Here is an 18027-nt window from a genome sequence, read left to right on the forward strand (position 1 = left end):
AACTCTCAACCACCCAATGAGGTAAAGCCTACTATTATCTTCATTTCACACCTAAAATCAAAAGGAGTTGGGGCTCCTTTCTCTGCTTTCATAGAACAGAGAAGAAAAGACTCTGCCCAGGACTGGGAGCCAGAATTGGGTAGACTCCTGCCTTCAGCTGGGCTGGGCAGCACTCAAACTTCAAGCAATGACCATTCTGCAGCTAATAAGCTGGGAGCTACTGTCTCCTCCAGAGCTCAGCCACCTGAATTATCTACGCACGGAACACTGAGAGGCTGCACCACGTGAACCGCAGACCAGTGGTGCACTGAAAAGCAGATGGCTTGAGGGCCAGTTTCTAGCCAGAAGCTGGAAGGGTGTGCAGTAAAAAGGGGAGCCTGTCCTCTCCTTGCTCCCCAGTGGGCAGTCTTACAGGGCCGGTGCATACCTACCACAGTTAGCCTCCCCTCCAAAGGCCAGCGGGCAGAGGCATTGGTACCCGTCCAGTCCTTCTGGAACACACGTGCCTCCATTCTGGCAGGGCTGCGAGTCACAGGGGCCTATCAGAGAGATGCCCATTAACCGCTAAGCACCATAGCACAGAGGAGTAGAGAGGAGTAGAGAGGACTGGCCAGAGGTGTGGGTGCAGCTGGTTTCCTGCTCTAACAGTGGCCAGCCCCTTCCTTCCCTCACAGTTCACCAGGAAACCTGTAGCAGAGGGGAAAGCACTGCCGAGTTCATAGAGGAGGAGCTGGGCACGGTTGGTAAAGGATGCTCTGTAGCAGGCTTTGTAAGGTGCTGTGTGCTGAACTGGTGTCAGACTGGAGCTTGACAAGGAGGAAGCTGCCCGTGACATCAAGTGTGGGTGCCTCAAGGCTGAGAGCGAGCTGCGGCGCCAATGGGGCGTCTTCTAAGCTCTACACAGGCTTGTCTTAATGGCCTCTGCGCCTGGCACAGCAAAACACACCAGCCTTCGGATCCTGCGGTCAGGCTGCTCAGCACTGAATGTGGCCCTTCCACTTCCTCCAGCACCTTAATTAACATCTCCCATCTTCATATCCTCATCTCAAAAGGAGTGATGGGAACTGAACTTGTTCTGTGGGGTTATCATGAGGATTAAATGAATTAATCCGCAGAAAGTCTCAGTACTAAAAAAACACTCCCCAACAGGTAATGACAGTATTGACTTTTAGATATGAGACGCAAATTATGAGCAAGGCCTCTTCAAAGCTGGAAGTTTACATGGGAAACCACAGCCTGTGTCAAAATCCGACCCATTCTGAAGTGTCTGATCTATGATTCCCTGTGCTCCATGCCTGAGCATCTCATCACTTTCCTTGTCAATTATTACAAAATGCAGCTAAAACCACATGACCTCCTTCCCAGGGTTACAGAAAACAAACAGGGTCTTCATGTGATTGTGTATTCCAAGGGCTGGAGAAGCAGCTGAGTGTGGTCACAATTGGGACTGGCATTTTCTTGTCCTTTTTGCTTAAAAATATTAATCTGTTACTTGATGGTCACATCATTATAATTAAAGTATAGACTTTTCAAAGGCAGAAGAGATTAAGGCTAAGTCTAGGCACCTCACTGGGGCTGCGGTTGTATCAGTCGGGAGACTGGAAATAACTGGAGGCTCACTGACATTGGCAAAGTGACCTTTAACTGAGCATCTATTATGTGCCAGGGACTGTGCTAAGCACAATACACTGCTTTTCTCATTTCACTGTCACAACCTTAGGTAGGAACTATAAAAACCCTGTATGACAGATGAGGAAGCTGAAGCTAAATGAATAGAAGTCACATGCCCTAGGTCAGATCATTGGTAAGAGGTAGAGCTGGGATTGAAAGCCATTTCACTCTAGTTTCTAAACCATAAGTCCTCAAACCTTAATTACTGAGCAGAAACAGCTCCACTCTCAGATTCCCCTATGCTTCAGAGGCCGTGGTGCTGGAACTGCAAACCGTGAGAACATACTGAAGGGATCACCTAACCCCAAATAGGGACGCTCACTACCCTGCCTGTGTGTCTAACTGCTGGCATTGCTTCCGGGAGACGGGCTACTCATCAGGAGTAGCAAATCCACCCCAGGACTGACACCTACACATTCAAGTGCAATTTTGAGCTCCCAGGTCAGTGGGGTCACTAGCACCCCCGGTGAGGGATGGTGAGGGACCGTGAGGGCACACTGGGGAACCATGCTGAATGATGCATAATGGCATCGATGATTCCTCACGTTAATTTGGGATTTTACAGCTGAGGGATTACTTCCATGGGCATTATCTACCGAATCTTCACCAGGACCTCATATACGATGCCTCCTTTTATATGGAGGAGGGAAATGGGCTTCCGGACATCGGGTAAACATCGCCCCATTTTATAGAGGAGGAAATCATTCAGGTATCTTGCCCTGAGTTTGGTGCTGGCTTTGAGGATGTCTGCAAAGCTGGTGCTCGGTGCCTGCCTTTCTCTGCCTCTCACCAATGCACATAACACTGGTTCAGGGGAGTAATCCCAAAGCCGCCACTCCATTCTTAATGAGCAAACACCATGGAGTGAGTGAAGAGCACACTCTCCTCTGCCCACCAGGCGCCCCATCCCTCCGTCCTGGAGCCAGTCGCAACCCCACCCTCTGTCCCAGGATTGTAAAAGCCCCTTTACAAAGCAGCCTGGGTCCAGGGCCCTGAAAGAACCGGTAATCCAAGAGGCAGATCATACCTGGGCAGGTGGTCCTGTAGCAGGTAGCAGGGTGGGCTAGGAACACTCTCTTCCAGCTACAATCCAAGGAAACAGAATGATAGACAGATCAGAGGTGTAAGGGGAGGGCAGAAACGTAAGATGATTTACAACACCAAAAGCTGATGGAAGATTCCAGTGCAGAAGAAAGAAAGACTTCCTGGTTTTCTTTCTTGATTCTACCCTAACTTTTCTCTGCACATAGAGTAGGAAATGTTTCAAACTATCCAGTGACAATTAATTAAAAAAAAAAAAAAGGCTAGGTGTGGTGGCTCACGCCTGTAATCCCAACACTTTGGAGGCCAAGGTGGGCAGATCACTTGAGGTCAGGAGTTCGAGGCCAGCCTGGCCAACATGGTGAAACCCCACCTCTACTAAAAATAAAAAATTAGCTGGGCATAGTGTGCCTATAATCCCAGCTACTGAGGAGCCTGAGGCAGGAGAATCGCTTGAACCCGGGAGGTAGAGGTTGCAGTGAGCCGAGATCACACCACTGCACTCCAGCCTGGGCAACAGAGTAAGACTCCATCTCAAAAAGGGGAAAAAAAAAAGAAAAAGAGGTAACATAAGCTGGCTATCACATTTGAAGATAGAGACATCCACATGCAAAACCTCAAACTGTAGCCAACAGCTTTTTATTATAAGTTACTTTCTAAGGCTCACAATGCAGTAGGGAGAGAAATATTGGGAAATGAGCAACTGGATTTTGGCTGTGTGACCACAGACATGTTACTTTCCTCCTCTGGTCTTCACTTTCTTCTTTGTATAGTAATTCTATCTGCAGTTTTCAACTGTATTTCTTAAAGCTTTGATGGGGAGAGAAGAGGACTGAAGGAACAAGGCTCCAGGCCTCCCGCAGTGCCCCAGCCCCACCCCTCCACCCCAGGTGTGCTGCTTCTATCTGGTCTGCACAACAAGTGTCCACACGAGGCTCTGCAGGTGAAGACATGCAAGCCACTGGGCTCAATGACTTCTCAGGTCTGCTGGAGAACTAACGTTCTGTGATAACACAGCAGCCACCATTCCTGCAGTGGCTTCCACCCGCGGGTGTTCCATTAACCACAGCTACCTGAAGAGATGGTTCCCTCCATGTTCCAGATAGGGAAATGGGTTCTGAGGGCTGACTTAGGTCCCCTGAGGTCACATAGTTACTGGAACACAGCAGAGCTGGGGTCCAAACCCTGACCATGACCCCAAATCCCCCCACTCTGCCCTCTGGGCCTCATCCTCGCCTCTCCTGAGTCTCCGGGGCCATGTGCCCTGCTGCCACAGGAGCAGTTCCTCATCCGGGGGCAGAAAGCCCACTCTGGGTTGGCAGCAATTCCTGGGACGGCCTCACGTGAGGAGACTCTTGGGCCTTGGCAAAAACATTCCCTAAAGTTCTCCAAATAAGGCTTCTTCCAACAAGATCCTGCCCTGGGCTGCCCACGCCAGGGGCAGGCCAATCAGGTGCTCCTCTAGGGCAGGGTCTTCCCTGGGGTAAAATGGAGTAAAAGCCAAGTCAATTAAGAGCTCATGGAGTTGCTGAAATAAAGGTTACCAAGGCTGGGCGTGGTAGCTCATGCCTGTAATCCCAGCACTATGAAAGGCCGAGGCAGGAGGATGGCTTGAGCTCAGGAGTTTAAGACAAGCCAGGGCAACATAGTGAGACCCCATCCATATTAAAAAAAAATTAAAAAAAAAAACCTTAAAAATTAGCTGGCCACAGTGGTGCGTGTCTGTAGTCCCAACTACTAAGGAGGCTGAAATGTGAGGATCACTTGAGCCTGGAAGTTCGAGGCTGCACTGAGCCATGATCCTGCCACTGTACTCCATCCTGGTGACAGAGCAAGACCTTGTCTCAAAAAAATGATAACAATAAAAACAAAGTATGCCAAACTGCCAGCTCATTCAAGAGAAATCGTCTTCTCTTCCATGTCTATCCTAGCGACCTCATAATAAAGCCACAAGTCCTAGCCCAGAAAGCTCCCTATGCCCCTCCCGCTCCCTGACTCAGGCCTTCCTGGGAATCAGCATTTATGGTGCAGACACTACCCACAGGGCTTCGCAGGGACCTGCACACAGTTCGCTCCCCACCTCCCTCAGGTCTGGACACAAATGCCACATGCTCTGCAAGGCCCTCCCTGGCCACTCCATTTCAAACTGTGACCTTGCCCCAGCGCTCCCGCCTACCCCACCACATCTCCGTCTTGCTGTCGTGTTCCTCCACAACACCTGCTACCACTGAACAGTTTATTTTCTGTATTCATTTTGGAATGGCTGCCTCCCATCACTAGAGCATCAGCTTGTGAGGGTAGATGTGTTTCTGAGATGCTGGTGCTGATTCCTGGGTGAGTGCCGGGGAGCACAGGACACCCTCCGTGGGTATTTCTTGAGTGAGGAAATAGATAAAGAGCTCCCAAATGCTTCATTCTAGGAGCCTGCAATATTAACGCATCTACCTATTAAATCACCGCATGCTCTCAACAACCCTGTAGGGCAGTTATGATTATTATCACACCCCTTTTCAAATGCAGAAACATGCAGTGGTAAGTTCACAGCTCCCTAGTGGTGCTGCTAGGATTAAAAATTCAGCAGGCTGACAGCAGAGTCTGAATGCAAGGCCCAGGAAGTATACACTGCGGCCACCAGCCTCTCCCACCTGCTCCCGGCTCTGGCCACCTTGCCCACCGCCACAGTTCCAAATCTTGCAAAACTGCTCGAGCGGCCCCTTCTCTGTGACATCCCAGAGAGGACAGACTCCACCCCAGCACCTAGGATGCCTCAGGGTGGCCTCTGGTCTCCTTTTCCAATGCCCTGCTCTAGACCACGATTCCTTGGGGGCAGCAACTGTGCTGTCTCCTTATCACATATTGCCTGGCTGAGCGGGCACTTAGAACGTGGCCATCAAGGAACAAATCAACTCCTCCTTTCACTTAAGAGCTTGGGTTGTGAGGAGAGCCTCTGGTGGCCCCGATGTGGCATGAGGCCCCATCTCCTCTGACCCTCTTGTAGGGGACTGACCTTTCCCAGAGAAACAGTCTTTGGATTTTCCATCAGCCCAGCACAGCCCTGAGGCTTCTCAGCCAATCAATTTCACTGCTGTGTGCTGTGCTATGAGCTCATCGCTGGAGGAGGACCAATGGGCAAGATGTAGCTGATTCAAACACTGCCCTGGACCCCCAGGAAGGGAGAGTAGCAGGGTCACTGGACTCCGGACAGAGATGCTGAATGGCAGATAGTCTAAAGGAATGGCGTGGGGAGTGTTTGGGAGGGATGGGCTGGCGGCCGGGCAGCAGGTGCTCTTGGGTGCCTGGGCTCAGCATCCCACAGCTGAGAACCCAGCATCCCACAGCCTCCCTGAATGGAATTCATCTTGATCCTCCTGCCTCACTCAGCCCCCATAATGTGGAAACTGGTGCTCAGAGGAACCAAATTACCAAATCAATATCACAAGTGGAGACCACTGCCCTGCAGGGTCAGCGCTTGGCTCACTCACCAGCCTTCCAGAATGCCTGTGACCCTGCCACCGGCGCTCGCCCTGGGTGCCTGGGCTGTGGATTAAGGGATGCTGATACCGAGTAGCTGTACCTCTCCCTGTTCTCCCATGGCTATGTCCTTGGTTCCCTCCCAGGTCTGCTTCAATCTCCGTCACAGTCTCCATGGCGGGGCCCCAAAGTGCTATCCTCCCCACAGCTCAGGGGTGGGGGCCTTCATCTCCACCCAGGCCGAGCCCAGAGCTTGCAGACCAACCTGTAGAAGGGACAGTGTGCAGCCAGCACCGCAGGGGCCCGCCGCGATCCTCTCCAGCACGGGGCATTGCCAGCGAACTCCCGGACCATCTCCAGCGTCCTGCGCTCACAGGGGTGCGCTTCGACCCTGCAGTCTGTGTCCACAACACACACCCGCACCCACGGAGGAGACAGGGTTCCACCTCCTCCCGCCACACACGACCCCCCAGCGGCTGCTCCCGCTCCTGGGAGTTCTCACCACACCCCCAGGCTGGCCACCTTCGCTCTCTCAGGTCAGGGCACATCTCCAGGTGAGCGGCCCTGCTCTGCCTGTTCAGCGGGGCATCCAGTCTCTAAGCATCTCCTCTGCTGGGCCCCACCCGACAGAGCTTTTACATAATGTGCACACATGTACACTCCACATAATGTCATCACTCTGGCTCCTGGGTGGACCCTGACAAGGACAACTAGAATGCAGGGATCTTGCACCAAGCAGAAAGCCTCCTTGTGCTCCTCTGTGTGGACCAAGGCAGGGGCAGGAGACTTGGCTCTCTCTTGAGCAGGGGACAGGGAACCTACTACGTCTGAGTCTCAAGCCCTGGGCCTCTCTACCTCCATGAAGACAAGCTCGGGGCTCCCAGCTGGGAAACCCACAAGGCAAGGCACAGGGAGACAGCAGAGTGCCCAGGGTGGAGGCTGCCAGTCTCTCTCTCTCTCTTGCCTGCTCTCCCTCCCTGGGAGGCTCCTGGGTCCTGATCTCTTGCCTCAGGGAGCCCTCCCTGACCCCACATGGCACTTCCACTCCCTCCAGGCTGGAAGGTCTTACCTGGCGTGGTGCTGGAACAGATGGCAGAGTTGCTGAGGGTGCTGAAGAGGCCGTTGGTGGCGTCCTCCACCTGCTCAGCCAACAGCACATGCTGCTCTCTCGGCTCGCTGGCCAGGGCATGCAGCTCCTCCCACCTGTGCCAAGGGGTTGTGACAGCTTGTGGCCCTGTACCCATCCTTCTCCTGCCCACTCATCTCCTAGGCCATGGGTTCCTTGTGGATGGCAGCACAGATTTAGTGTCTGGTTTTGTCAGACCCATAGCTGGTGAGGAAAACAGTTAACCAGAATGGAAATGAAAGAAAGTGGTTCTAGGTGACAGCAAGTAAAGAACAAGCAAGCATAGCTGGTAACAGAATGCATCTGTACCCTCCTCTCTTCTAGGAAAGCCTATTTGCCCAGCAGCTAGACAAATGGGGTAAAGGGGAGTGGCCAGCCAGACTCCCCCTCCCCTGGCCCCAAGTGTGGGCTCTGCCTCAGGTTGATTAGAGGGTTTTCTTGCATTGTTAAAACTGTGGAAAGGGGTCTTTTCTCTCCAGGGTGGAGCTCTGAAGACGTGAGCTGGGCACCATCCGCAGCTCCAGTTCCAGCTTCCTAAGAAAGTCAGGGTAAGAGAGGAGGCAACAGGCAGAGAACAGCAGAGATGTGTGGAAGAATCTTGATCACACTGAAGTCCCTGGCTCCTGCCCACCCCGAGGGACCCCCATCCCACCCAGTGAATGGGATGATTCCATGAATTTCCATTTTTGCCCAAATAAATTTCAGCAGAGTTTCTGGTACTTGCAACCAAGTGTTCAAACAAAACCAAAGTCAATGCAAATGCTTAGGCTCCCAAAGATCGAAGCTTCCTGTGCACTGGAGCCAAAATGGCAAAGTGAGGAAAAGACAGATCCAGGGAAGGACCCGGACAGCTCTTCCAGTCCCCTCCCTTCCCATAGCCATGACACGATCCCCAGGCTGACCACCTGAGGGCTTGTTCCAGGGTGACTGAGGCTCTTACCTGGGAAACCTGACCCCCACAGCAAACACAGTGACACCCTTTTCCTTCAGCTGCTTGGCTGGCAGTGCCACATGTCCCTGGGATTTCCCATCAGTGACGATGACAAGGATCTGGGGCACAGAGGCATTTCTGCCTCCAGGAAACCCTCTGTTCAGAAGGTATTTCAGAGCAAGTCCTGTATCCGTGTGCCCTCCTCTGTGCACACCCAGAAGGAAAAAAGAAGCAAAGTGAGTGATGCGAGGAGGTGAAGTTGGGATGAGAGCCTGAAATCGATGGGCTCTTCCGTTATTAGCAAAAGGTCACCTTCTCCTAGCAGAGGCTCAAAGTGATAGTTCTACCATCTAAACCACAACAACAATGAACAGAAATTACTTTTTCCATGCACTTGAGATTCACCCTGCAAGTCTCTGTTGTATTCTGTAATAATGTCATTCTTTGTGTGTTGGGTGTGTTTTCTCCTCCCCGAGTGATGACTCTGGGCTGACAGCTCTTGTCATTTGTCTGATACCTGCCTCCCATCTCCTCATCCCTGCGTCATCTCTTTCTTGTTATGGCTCAACATCTTGGGTTGGGAAAGCAGATAACTGAGCTTAGGAAAACTGTGTGAGGAAGGATCCATAAGAGTGAAGGACAGGGCTTTAAGGCAAAGGTGTGATGAGTCTTTTCTGTGATCTAGGCCTTTGTGGGCCATGTCCAGATTCAAGGTTGGGAGCTGGAAGGCTGAGCTGTCTGACCACCTCCAGATCAGGGCAGATTATAGGGGTCCCATCTCATCGGGATGCCAGTGGTGCTCTATTTGCCATGGCTTGAGACTCTCTCATCCTCACAGCTCAGTTATAGGAACTGTTGACTAGTCCTGGAATCCCAGAGCAGTATCTCTGCTAAATCTCAAATTAGGAGACTCCTGTAAGTGTCCTGTCAGAGAGAGGACTGCCAGCTTTGAGTGTCAGTTGGACAGAAAATAATGACTCACTACAATGGATTTTAGGTTACTGAATTGTGAGTCAGTCCCTGTTGCAGCCAAACTATTCAGTGGTTTGTAGCCCATCCAAACATGATCAACACTGTGAGGCTGATGGAATTACTGTGGTTATCAACTGTACACACAGAGAAAACCCTGTGGGAGCATTATTCTGTAATAGTGACTAACCACAGACTCTAGATGGGGGGCACATTTACACTCAGATTGCACCAACCATAAATTAAGGCAATGCCTACCTGTAATTCAACCCTAACTATGGTCATTCTTCTAATGTGAAAACATCCAACTGACAAGAGGCATAGGCATTGCCTGCTCTGTGTGTGTGTGTGTGTGTTTGTGTGTGTTTTTCATGCAAGTCTGACATGAGTCCTCCTGCCCAGGCATCTCTCCTGGTTGGCTTCCCTCCAAGCAGCTACTCAGGAATCCAGGCTCCTTTCATGTTGTGGTTCCACCTTCCCCTCAGTCCTCAAAGTGCTCTCCATTCAGCAGGAAGACAGGCAAAGAGCGTGAAAATTGTGCTTGGGAAGGATTTATAGACCAGCCCTAGAATATTCTTCACTTTTATTGCTTTCTAACACAAGCAAGCTCTTAAAGGGCAGTTTTCTTTGCGGTGCTCCATAAAGTTAAAAAATGTCAACAAGAGCTGACAACTCCTAGAATTAACCGTTTTGCCTACAATATATATATTGACATTTGCATCGGTTAAAAATTCACTTACTTGTTTTCAACCCATGAGTATTTACTATGGATCCACTAGAGGGAAGATAGTGAAATGGAGACCAGGAAGTATAACCACGATCCCACCCCTTAAAGAACTCCCGGTCTAGTTAAAGATACGGGATCTACAAGACAGCAAGTAAACAGAAATGCAAGGATGCAAATAACAGGAATTCGGAGGAGCAGATTCATTGTGGGGTGCAGCTGTCAGGGAACAGACTTCGGGGGAAAGAGCTTTTAAATGGGGTCTTGGTGAATCCGCTGATGAGGAAAGGAAGAAGCCATCCTGATTACAGGAAGGGGTTAAAGCAAAGACACAGGTGAGCAATGCAACCTGTGTTCTGGAGCTAGTGAGCAGAGCTTGGCTTAGACAATGGGCTTATCAAAGAAAAACAGAGCATAACAACACGGATGAGTCTTCGAAGAGGAAGACTACACCTACGCCACTGACTCCCAAGCGCCCCTAACTCCTCTCACACCCTGCTGGATCACACATTAGATACCGAAGACCACCAACCCAATTCTGATTCCCACTAATACAGTTTCCTTCACCAAAGAGCTCTTATATTTAAAAAGAGTGTTCTTCCAGGGCTCCTGGGAGAGCAGAATGGCTTCCATTTCTAAAGGATAATATTAGCGCTGACATTTTACTTTATGCCAGACACTTCACACACACACCTGTTACTGAATGTAATCCTTACATCCATGGTAAAAAGTGCTAATCTTAACACTTAACAAACGAGGAAACTCCATTCAGAGAACAGTGATAACTGCTAATATTTCCCAGGCATTTAGCATGTGCCACTGTGCTCAACTCATGTTTATCTATATATGCTTAGCATATTATCATATAATTCTCGCCACAGCTCTCTAGAATAGGGGAGTCCAGAGAAGGGTCTAAACTAAGGTTATGCCACTCATGAGTGGTGAAGGCAGGACTTGAACCCAGGGCCCTCCACTTCCAAAGCCCAAGTTCTTAAACAGATAGTTACATACTCGTGAAGGCACGTGACTCTCATCTGGCTAGTGGAGGTCGGAACTGGAGTTTAAGCCCAGTCTGGTTGATTTTGAAGTTGATGCTCTTTCCTCTCCAGGAGTCAGCTCAATCTGGCCTGCTGTCCATTTTTATAAAGTTTTATTGGAAAATAGCCATACCCACTGATTTATGTACTGTCTACACAGAGAGCATTAGCCTGAAAATACAATTATTTACTATACAAGCTTTTACTGAAAAAGTTTGCCATCCCCTGTTCTAAACTGTCCACCTAAATGCTCACAAAACTTTCTTCTCATCCAAAGCCAAGGTGCTTCGGTGGCTTTGAAGCAACCTGCGCCTCTACCCACTGGCCAGTGAGCCCTATGGCCTCCTGGCTATGTTCTTGGATTCTGAGGTTCTCAACCAGTCCTTGCCTTCTCTCCCTAAAGCCTTCCCTCCCTTGTGGTCCATCTGATCATTATCACTCCTATAGGCTCACAGCTTTAGGAATGAAAAGAAAAAGTACTTGTTCCCCACACTCTGTTCTGTTTCTCACAGGGGTCTGCTCTTGGGCCCCTTCAGAGTTAAACTGGTTTTCCTTTCCATCTACCACCTTCAGGGGAAGGGTTGGGTTCCATCCAGATTTTGTTTTCTTGTTTTTTGAGACGGAGTCTCACTCTGTCACCCAGGCTGGAGTGCCGTGGCGTACTCTCAGCTCACTGCAACCTCCATCTCCCGGGTTTAAGTGATTCTCCTGCCTCAGCCTCCCGAGTAGCTGGGACTACAGGCACTCACCACTATGCCCTGCTAATGTTTGTATTTTTAGTAGAGACAGGGTTTCACCGTGTTGGCCAGGCTGGTCTCGAACTCCTGACCTCAGGTGATCCACCTGCCCTGGCCTCCCAGAGTGCTGGGATTACAGGTGTGAACCACCACATCTGGCCCATTCAGATTTTCTAGTGGGTCTGGGCCTCCCTCTTCACAACTATCAGACTGTGGTTACAGAGAAATTAAATTTCAGGGACATGAGAGCCCAGGCTACCCACGACACAGGCCTTCACATTGCTCAGCAGTGATACCGATGCTGTCACCCTCTCTATCTCAGCACCCTGTGAAGGCTTTCCCACAAGAACCCTGTCTGCTGGCTTGCGACCAAGGTAAGGTGAGATTCCTCATGGCTGGACCTCTGAGACGTGAGAAGAAACCTCTCCGCTTACTCCAGGAAGCATTTCTGCCTGAGAGTCTGTTCTGAGCTCAGCATCTACTTCCACATTTAACCAACGAGGAAACCCCACTCAGAGAATAGTGGTAATAACTGCTAATATTTCCTGGCCACTTAGCACGTGCCAGATGCTGTGCTCAACCTATGTTTATCTACAAACGCTTAGCATATTCTCATATAATTCTCACCACAGCTCTCTGGAATAGAAGAGTCCAGAGAAGGGTGTAAACTAAGGTTATGCCGCTCATGAGTGGTGAAGGCAGGACTTGAACCCAGACAGGGGGGCTCTGAGGCCAGAGTCTCACCAGGATTTTTCTAATTTCTCTCAAATTGGACTAAACTAGGTTACAAGATGAAAGTTCACAGATCAGCTACTGTCTTGGAGGTTATGACTGCCATGCATGAACTTTTGGAGAGGGGTGGTGGGAGGGCTAGAATCAAAACATTTTGCTATCAGTGCAGACAAGTAATTAAGAACATGAGTTCCAGAGGTGGAGAGGCTCAAATATTAGTTTTGCAATATCTTAGCAGGTAAACTTGGAAAAGTTACTTGACCTGAGTCCCAGTTTCCTTCCACGTTAAAAGGGGAAAGAAATAGTATTGTTAGAGGATGAAATGCTGGGTCCAGCGCCTCTGAGGACCTAGTGGGTGGCTGTTACCAAAATGAACCCACAGCGGCCTACTGTAAGAAGTTTATCTTTTGAGTCTAGTCTCAAATTCTAGTGTTCATAAAAATCTCTCAGGAGACTTAATGATGTGGATTTTCAGGTCCTATTCCCTGACAGTCCAAATTGGTGGGTCTGCAACCTGGCCTGAGAATCTAGATTTCAAACCAGCACTCCCTCTCTCTCCCTCCCTCACCTCCCTGAAAGTCATTCTGATGTCAGCAGGCCAAGAAACAGACTATGAAAAATAATTCATAAGGGGCCAGGCACTGTGGCTCATGCCTGTCATCTCAGCATTTTGGGAGACCGAGGTGGGCGGATCACCTGAGGTCAGGAGTTAGAGACCATCCTGGCCAACATGGTGAAACCTCATCTCTACTAAAAATACAAAAAAAGAAAAAAATTAGCCAGGTATGGTGGCAGGGGCCTGTAATCCAGCTATCGGGAGGCTGAGGCAGGAGAATCGCTTGAAACAGGTAGGCGGAGGTTGCAGTGAGCTGATATCGCCCCCACTGCGTTCCAGTCTGGGTGACAGAGAAAGACCCTGTCTTAACAATAATAATAATTCATAAAAACCCAGCTGGTGCGGTGGCTCACTACTGTAATCCCAGCACTTTGGGAGGCCAAAGCGGGTGGATCACCTGAGGTCAGGAGTTCAAGACCAGCCTGGTCAAGATGGTGAAACCCCATCTCTACTAAAAATACAAAAATTAGCCGGGTGTGGTGGCGGGTGCCTGTAATCCCAGCTACTCAGGAGAGTCTGAGGCAGGATAATCACTTGAACCCGGGAGGCAGAGGTTGCAGTGAGCCGAAATCGCGTCACTGCACTCCAGCCTGGGTGAAAGAGCAAAACTCCGTCTCAAAACGAAAAAGAAGAAAAGAAAGCCCACTGTAGGTACAGTGATGTTGATTACATCTTTTTTTCTCAACAACAGACAAAAATTCTGCAATCAACCTAAATGCTACCTTTTAGGAGATTAAATATACTGTGATAGCTGAACTTGGATTATTAAATAATCATTAAAAAGGATCAACGTGAAAAATAATACAGCTTTATGTAATAGCACATACCAAATAATATTAAGGGAAAAAAAGGACAAAATGCTTTGTAATTCTAACTAACCTAAAAGCCACATTTCAACGTTAATGTGGTTTGAAAGAGGCCAGGGAAGGCCATCAACAGTTTTGTGCTAAGGTAAAGTGGAGACAAAGCTATGGAGGGAGTCCAAAAAATTCAGTCACAGTAAACACAGGGTTGTGTTACTATGAGATTAATGAAATGAGCACGGCTGGGCAGCCAGCAGGCCAGAAGCTCTGTGCATTCAGGAACCAATCAGCAGCCAGGTCTTATCTTGATTTTATGTTATTGTGGGATGCAATGTTGGAAGGTTTGACTGCAACGTTTTTTAAACTTCTTGCAAAGTAGCAGTAAGGTGGTTGTCAGAGTGGTTTCTTAACTACCTCAAAACATACTTTTGGGGGATTGCGTTGGTCTGGAAAGGCAAGTATCCTGGGTTTGGGTCGAGCTGTCCTAATCAGTCAAGCATTTAACATTTCACTGTCACTCGAGGGGATGGATACCCCATTCTCCCTGATGTGATGATTACTCATTGCATGCCTGTACCAAAACACCTCATATACCCCATAAGTATATACACCTACTACGTACCTACAAAAGTTTAAAATTTAAAAACAAACTTCACTGTAGAAGAAGAATAAAGTGCCCCAGGAAGGTCATCACTTCCATTTGGCCCATGTTCCTCCGTTCTGATTCATAACAGCTTGTCTTCATTTTTAGTGTCCTCAGTAACCCCACAACTGGGGCCAAAAATCAGCGCCTCCTTTCCTTGTTTGTTGTCACTTACAGTTGTCCTAGGAAACATAAGTGCTAACCATACACAGCCCCAGAAGAGCTGACCTTGTTCAGACACATAAGAAGTCTTCATTCTCCACCCTCAATGTCCTCAATCTTAGTGTGTCTCTGCATTTCATATGTTATAAATAATGCTCTCAAGCCCTTAGTTATGACCTCAACACAGCTGAAAAGCAGCTCAACTAATCATCTGGGGGGTGTGGGAGAGGGAGCATGATAAGAGGTGGGAAAGGACAGCTGGGTGGGGCCTACTGGATTGGCAGTGTAACCCACTGATCCTGGCCAGGGCACCTGTTTCTTCTCGGCCTCAATATCCTCCTCTGTAAAATAAGGGATGGAAAACATACTAGATGATCTCAATTCTCCTTGCTCCTTTTGTACCAATTCTTTGAGATTTGATTAGTTTTTCAGACAAGAGCAGAGCTGAATTCTTTGAGTCAAAGTCACTCAAATGGTCTTTGACTTTTAGCCTTAAACTTATACCAACAGCCTTTTACCTCTGAAAATGCATACTGCATATAATGGGTAAATTTCTGTAACTACTTTATTGATATAACTTATATAACATAAAATTCACACTTTTAAAGTGTACAATTCAGTGATATTTAGTATATTCACAAAACTGTGCGATCATCACCACTATCTAAGTCCAAAACATATTCTTTACCCCCAAAAGAAGCCCTATACCCATTAGCAGCCATTCCTCATTCCCGTCAGCCCCTGGCAATGACCAGTCCACTTCTTATCTTCACGGATTTGCCTATTCTAGACGCTTCATAAAAAGTAGAATCATGGCCAGGCATGGTGGCTCACGCCTCTAATCCTAGCACTTTGGGAGGCTGAGGCAGGTGAATCACCTGAGGTCAGGAGTTCGAGACCAGCCTGGTCAACATGGCAAAACCCCGTCTCTACTAAAAATACAAAAATTTGCCAGGCGTGGTGGCGGGTGCCTATAGTCCCAGCTACTTAAGAGGCTAAAGTAGGAGAATCGCTCGAACCCAGGAGGCGGAGGTTGCAGTGAGCTGAGATCACGCCACCGCACTCCTGCCAGGGTGATAGAATGAGATGCCATCTCAAAAAAACAAAAAAAGTGGAATCATATAGTATGTGACCTATTATGCCTGGCTTCTTTCACTTAACCTAATGTTTTCAAGATTCCTCCGTGCTATACCATGAATCAGTACTTCATTCATTCTTACAGTTGAGTAGTATTCCATTATTTGGATATACCACATTTTGTTTATACATGCATTAGTTGAGGATTTTTTATTGTTTCCGTTTTGGAGCTGCTATAAATAGCACTGGTATGAACATTAGCATACAACTATTTTTGTGTGCCCATGTTTTTAATTCTCCTGAAGTGGAATTGCTGGGTCATATGCTAAATCTATGTTTAACATTTTGAGAACTGCCAAACTTTTTTCCAATCTGGCACGCACCACTTACAAACCCACAAGCAATGGATGAGGGCTCTGCTTTATCCACAGCTTTACCAACACTTGTTTTTGTCAGTCTTTGAGCCATCGTAGTGACTACGACATGGTAGCTCACTGAGGTTCTGATCTGCATTTCCTTAATAGTTAATGATGTTGACAATCTTTTTGTGTACTTATTGGCCATTTGTCTATCTTCTTTGGAAAAATGTCTACTTACAAGGTTTCTTTGCGAGGTGATAAAAATGTTCAAAACTTAGAGTAAAAGTTGCTTAACTCTGTAAATATACTCAAAACCACTGAGTATATTTCACATTAAATGTGTTAACTTTATGGCATATAAAATATATCTCCATAAAGCTGTTTTTAAAAAATTAGTGTGTATAACAATCACAGTGGAGGGTGGGGAGAGGTCTTTTAAAAGTGCAGATTCGGCCAGGCGTGGTGACTCACGCCTGTAATCCCAGCACTTTGGGAAGCCGAGGCAGGCAGATCATGAGGTCAGGAGATCAAGACCATCCTGGCTAACACAGTGAAACCCCATCTCTACTAAAAAATACAAAAAATTAGCCGGGCGTGGTGGCGGGCACCTGTGTCCCAGCTACTTGGGAGGCTGAGGCAGGAGAACGGTGTGAACCCGGGAGGTGGAGCTTGCAGTAAGCCAAGATCACGCCACTGCACTCCAGCCTGGGCAACAGAGCAAGACTCCATCTCAAAAAAAAAAAAAAAAAGTGCAGATTCCTGGCTGGACACAGTGGCTCACACTTGTAATCCCAGCAGTTTGGGAGAGCAAGGCAGGTGGATTGCTTGAGCTCAGCAGTTCAAGACCAGCCTGGGCAACATGGCGAAACCCCATCACTACAAAAATAGAAAAATTAGCCCAGTGTGGTGGCGCATGCCTGCAGTCCCAGCTACTTGGGAGGCTGAGGTGGGAGGATGGCTTGAGCCTGGGAGGTGGAGGTTGCAGTGAGCCAATATAGTGCCACTGCACTCCAGCCTAGGCAACAGAGTGAGACTGTGCTTCAAAAACCAAGCGCGGATTCCTAAATATACCAAGAGCAGAGAGTGATTCCACAAACCTGGGAGGAAGTCCCAGCACTGTGTGTCTTTGTCAAAGATACGGAGCAAGGCTGAGACTATTCTCTGTAAGAAGCCAATTCTTGGAGGCCCCAAGGGCACAAGGCTCCAGGGGAAGAAAAGGCCAATGTGCACTAATGTATTTTTTGAACACATATTAATGAGCTCTTTCCTTTTGTACTTTCTTGCATGATGAGTTGCCCCTTAATCTGTTCAAGGGCAGAGGAAAGGGCTGGGATAGACAGTCCAAGATAAAAGTCAGTTGAGGGTTACTCAGACATTCTTGAGGTCTGCAGGGCTCCCAGAGTCCCTGATGTACCCACTGTAGGGCCTCAGGTTTCCTGAGAGCACCGACAGAACTACAGAGGCTTGCAACTGGAAAAAGGCCCTCAGAGCTCAGAGCCTTTGCAATGGGAGGAGACAGCCAAAAACGGCTCTGACCATGGACTTCGGAGGACTTCAGTGGACACTAGTACAAGGGGCAGCAGGAGCCCAGAGTGGATCCAGAGACCAGAATGGCAAGGGGCAAGTCAAAGTCATTATTCTGTGAGGGCTTGTGAAGAACATTATATATGTGTATGTATATACATGTATGTGTAAATATGTGCATATGTATATATGCATATATATGTATCACATGTGTATAGATTATATGTATATATATGTAAAATACATAAAATATATGTGTATAAAAACATATGAGCATATACACATATCATATTCAGATGCACACATCAGCTAACTTATAATGTAAGTAAAGTAAACATATGACTATATATATATATTTAGAGGGTGATATTGTTTGGATGTTTGTTGCCTCCAAATCTCATGTT

At 48.2% G+C, this 18027-nt stretch overlaps 1 protein-coding gene across 6 annotated transcripts in view; it reads right to left on the bottom strand.

Moving 5' to 3' along the window:
• The window catches only part of LOC105467991 (von Willebrand factor A domain containing 2), a 53368-nt gene that overhangs the window by 11080 nt on the left and 24261 nt on the right, over positions 1–18027 (bottom strand). For all 6 annotated transcript variants that reach the window (XM_071069089.1, XM_071069090.1, XM_071069087.1 and 3 more), the window contains 5 exons: positions 8250–8444; positions 7253–7386; positions 6449–6581; positions 2699–2754; positions 432–539 (listed from right to left, as the gene is read on the bottom strand). In XM_071069089.1, the coding sequence (XP_070925190.1) occupies positions 432–539; positions 2699–2754; positions 6449–6581; positions 7253–7386; positions 8250–8444 (626 nt within the window). The remainder of the gene's footprint in view (positions 1–431; positions 540–2698; positions 2755–6448; positions 6582–7252; positions 7387–8249; positions 8445–18027) is intronic.

Source organism: Macaca nemestrina, chromosome 9 (genome assembly GCF_043159975.1).
Source record: "Macaca nemestrina isolate mMacNem1 chromosome 9, mMacNem.hap1, whole genome shotgun sequence".
Taxonomy (NCBI): Eukaryota; Metazoa; Chordata; class Mammalia; order Primates; family Cercopithecidae; genus Macaca; species Macaca nemestrina.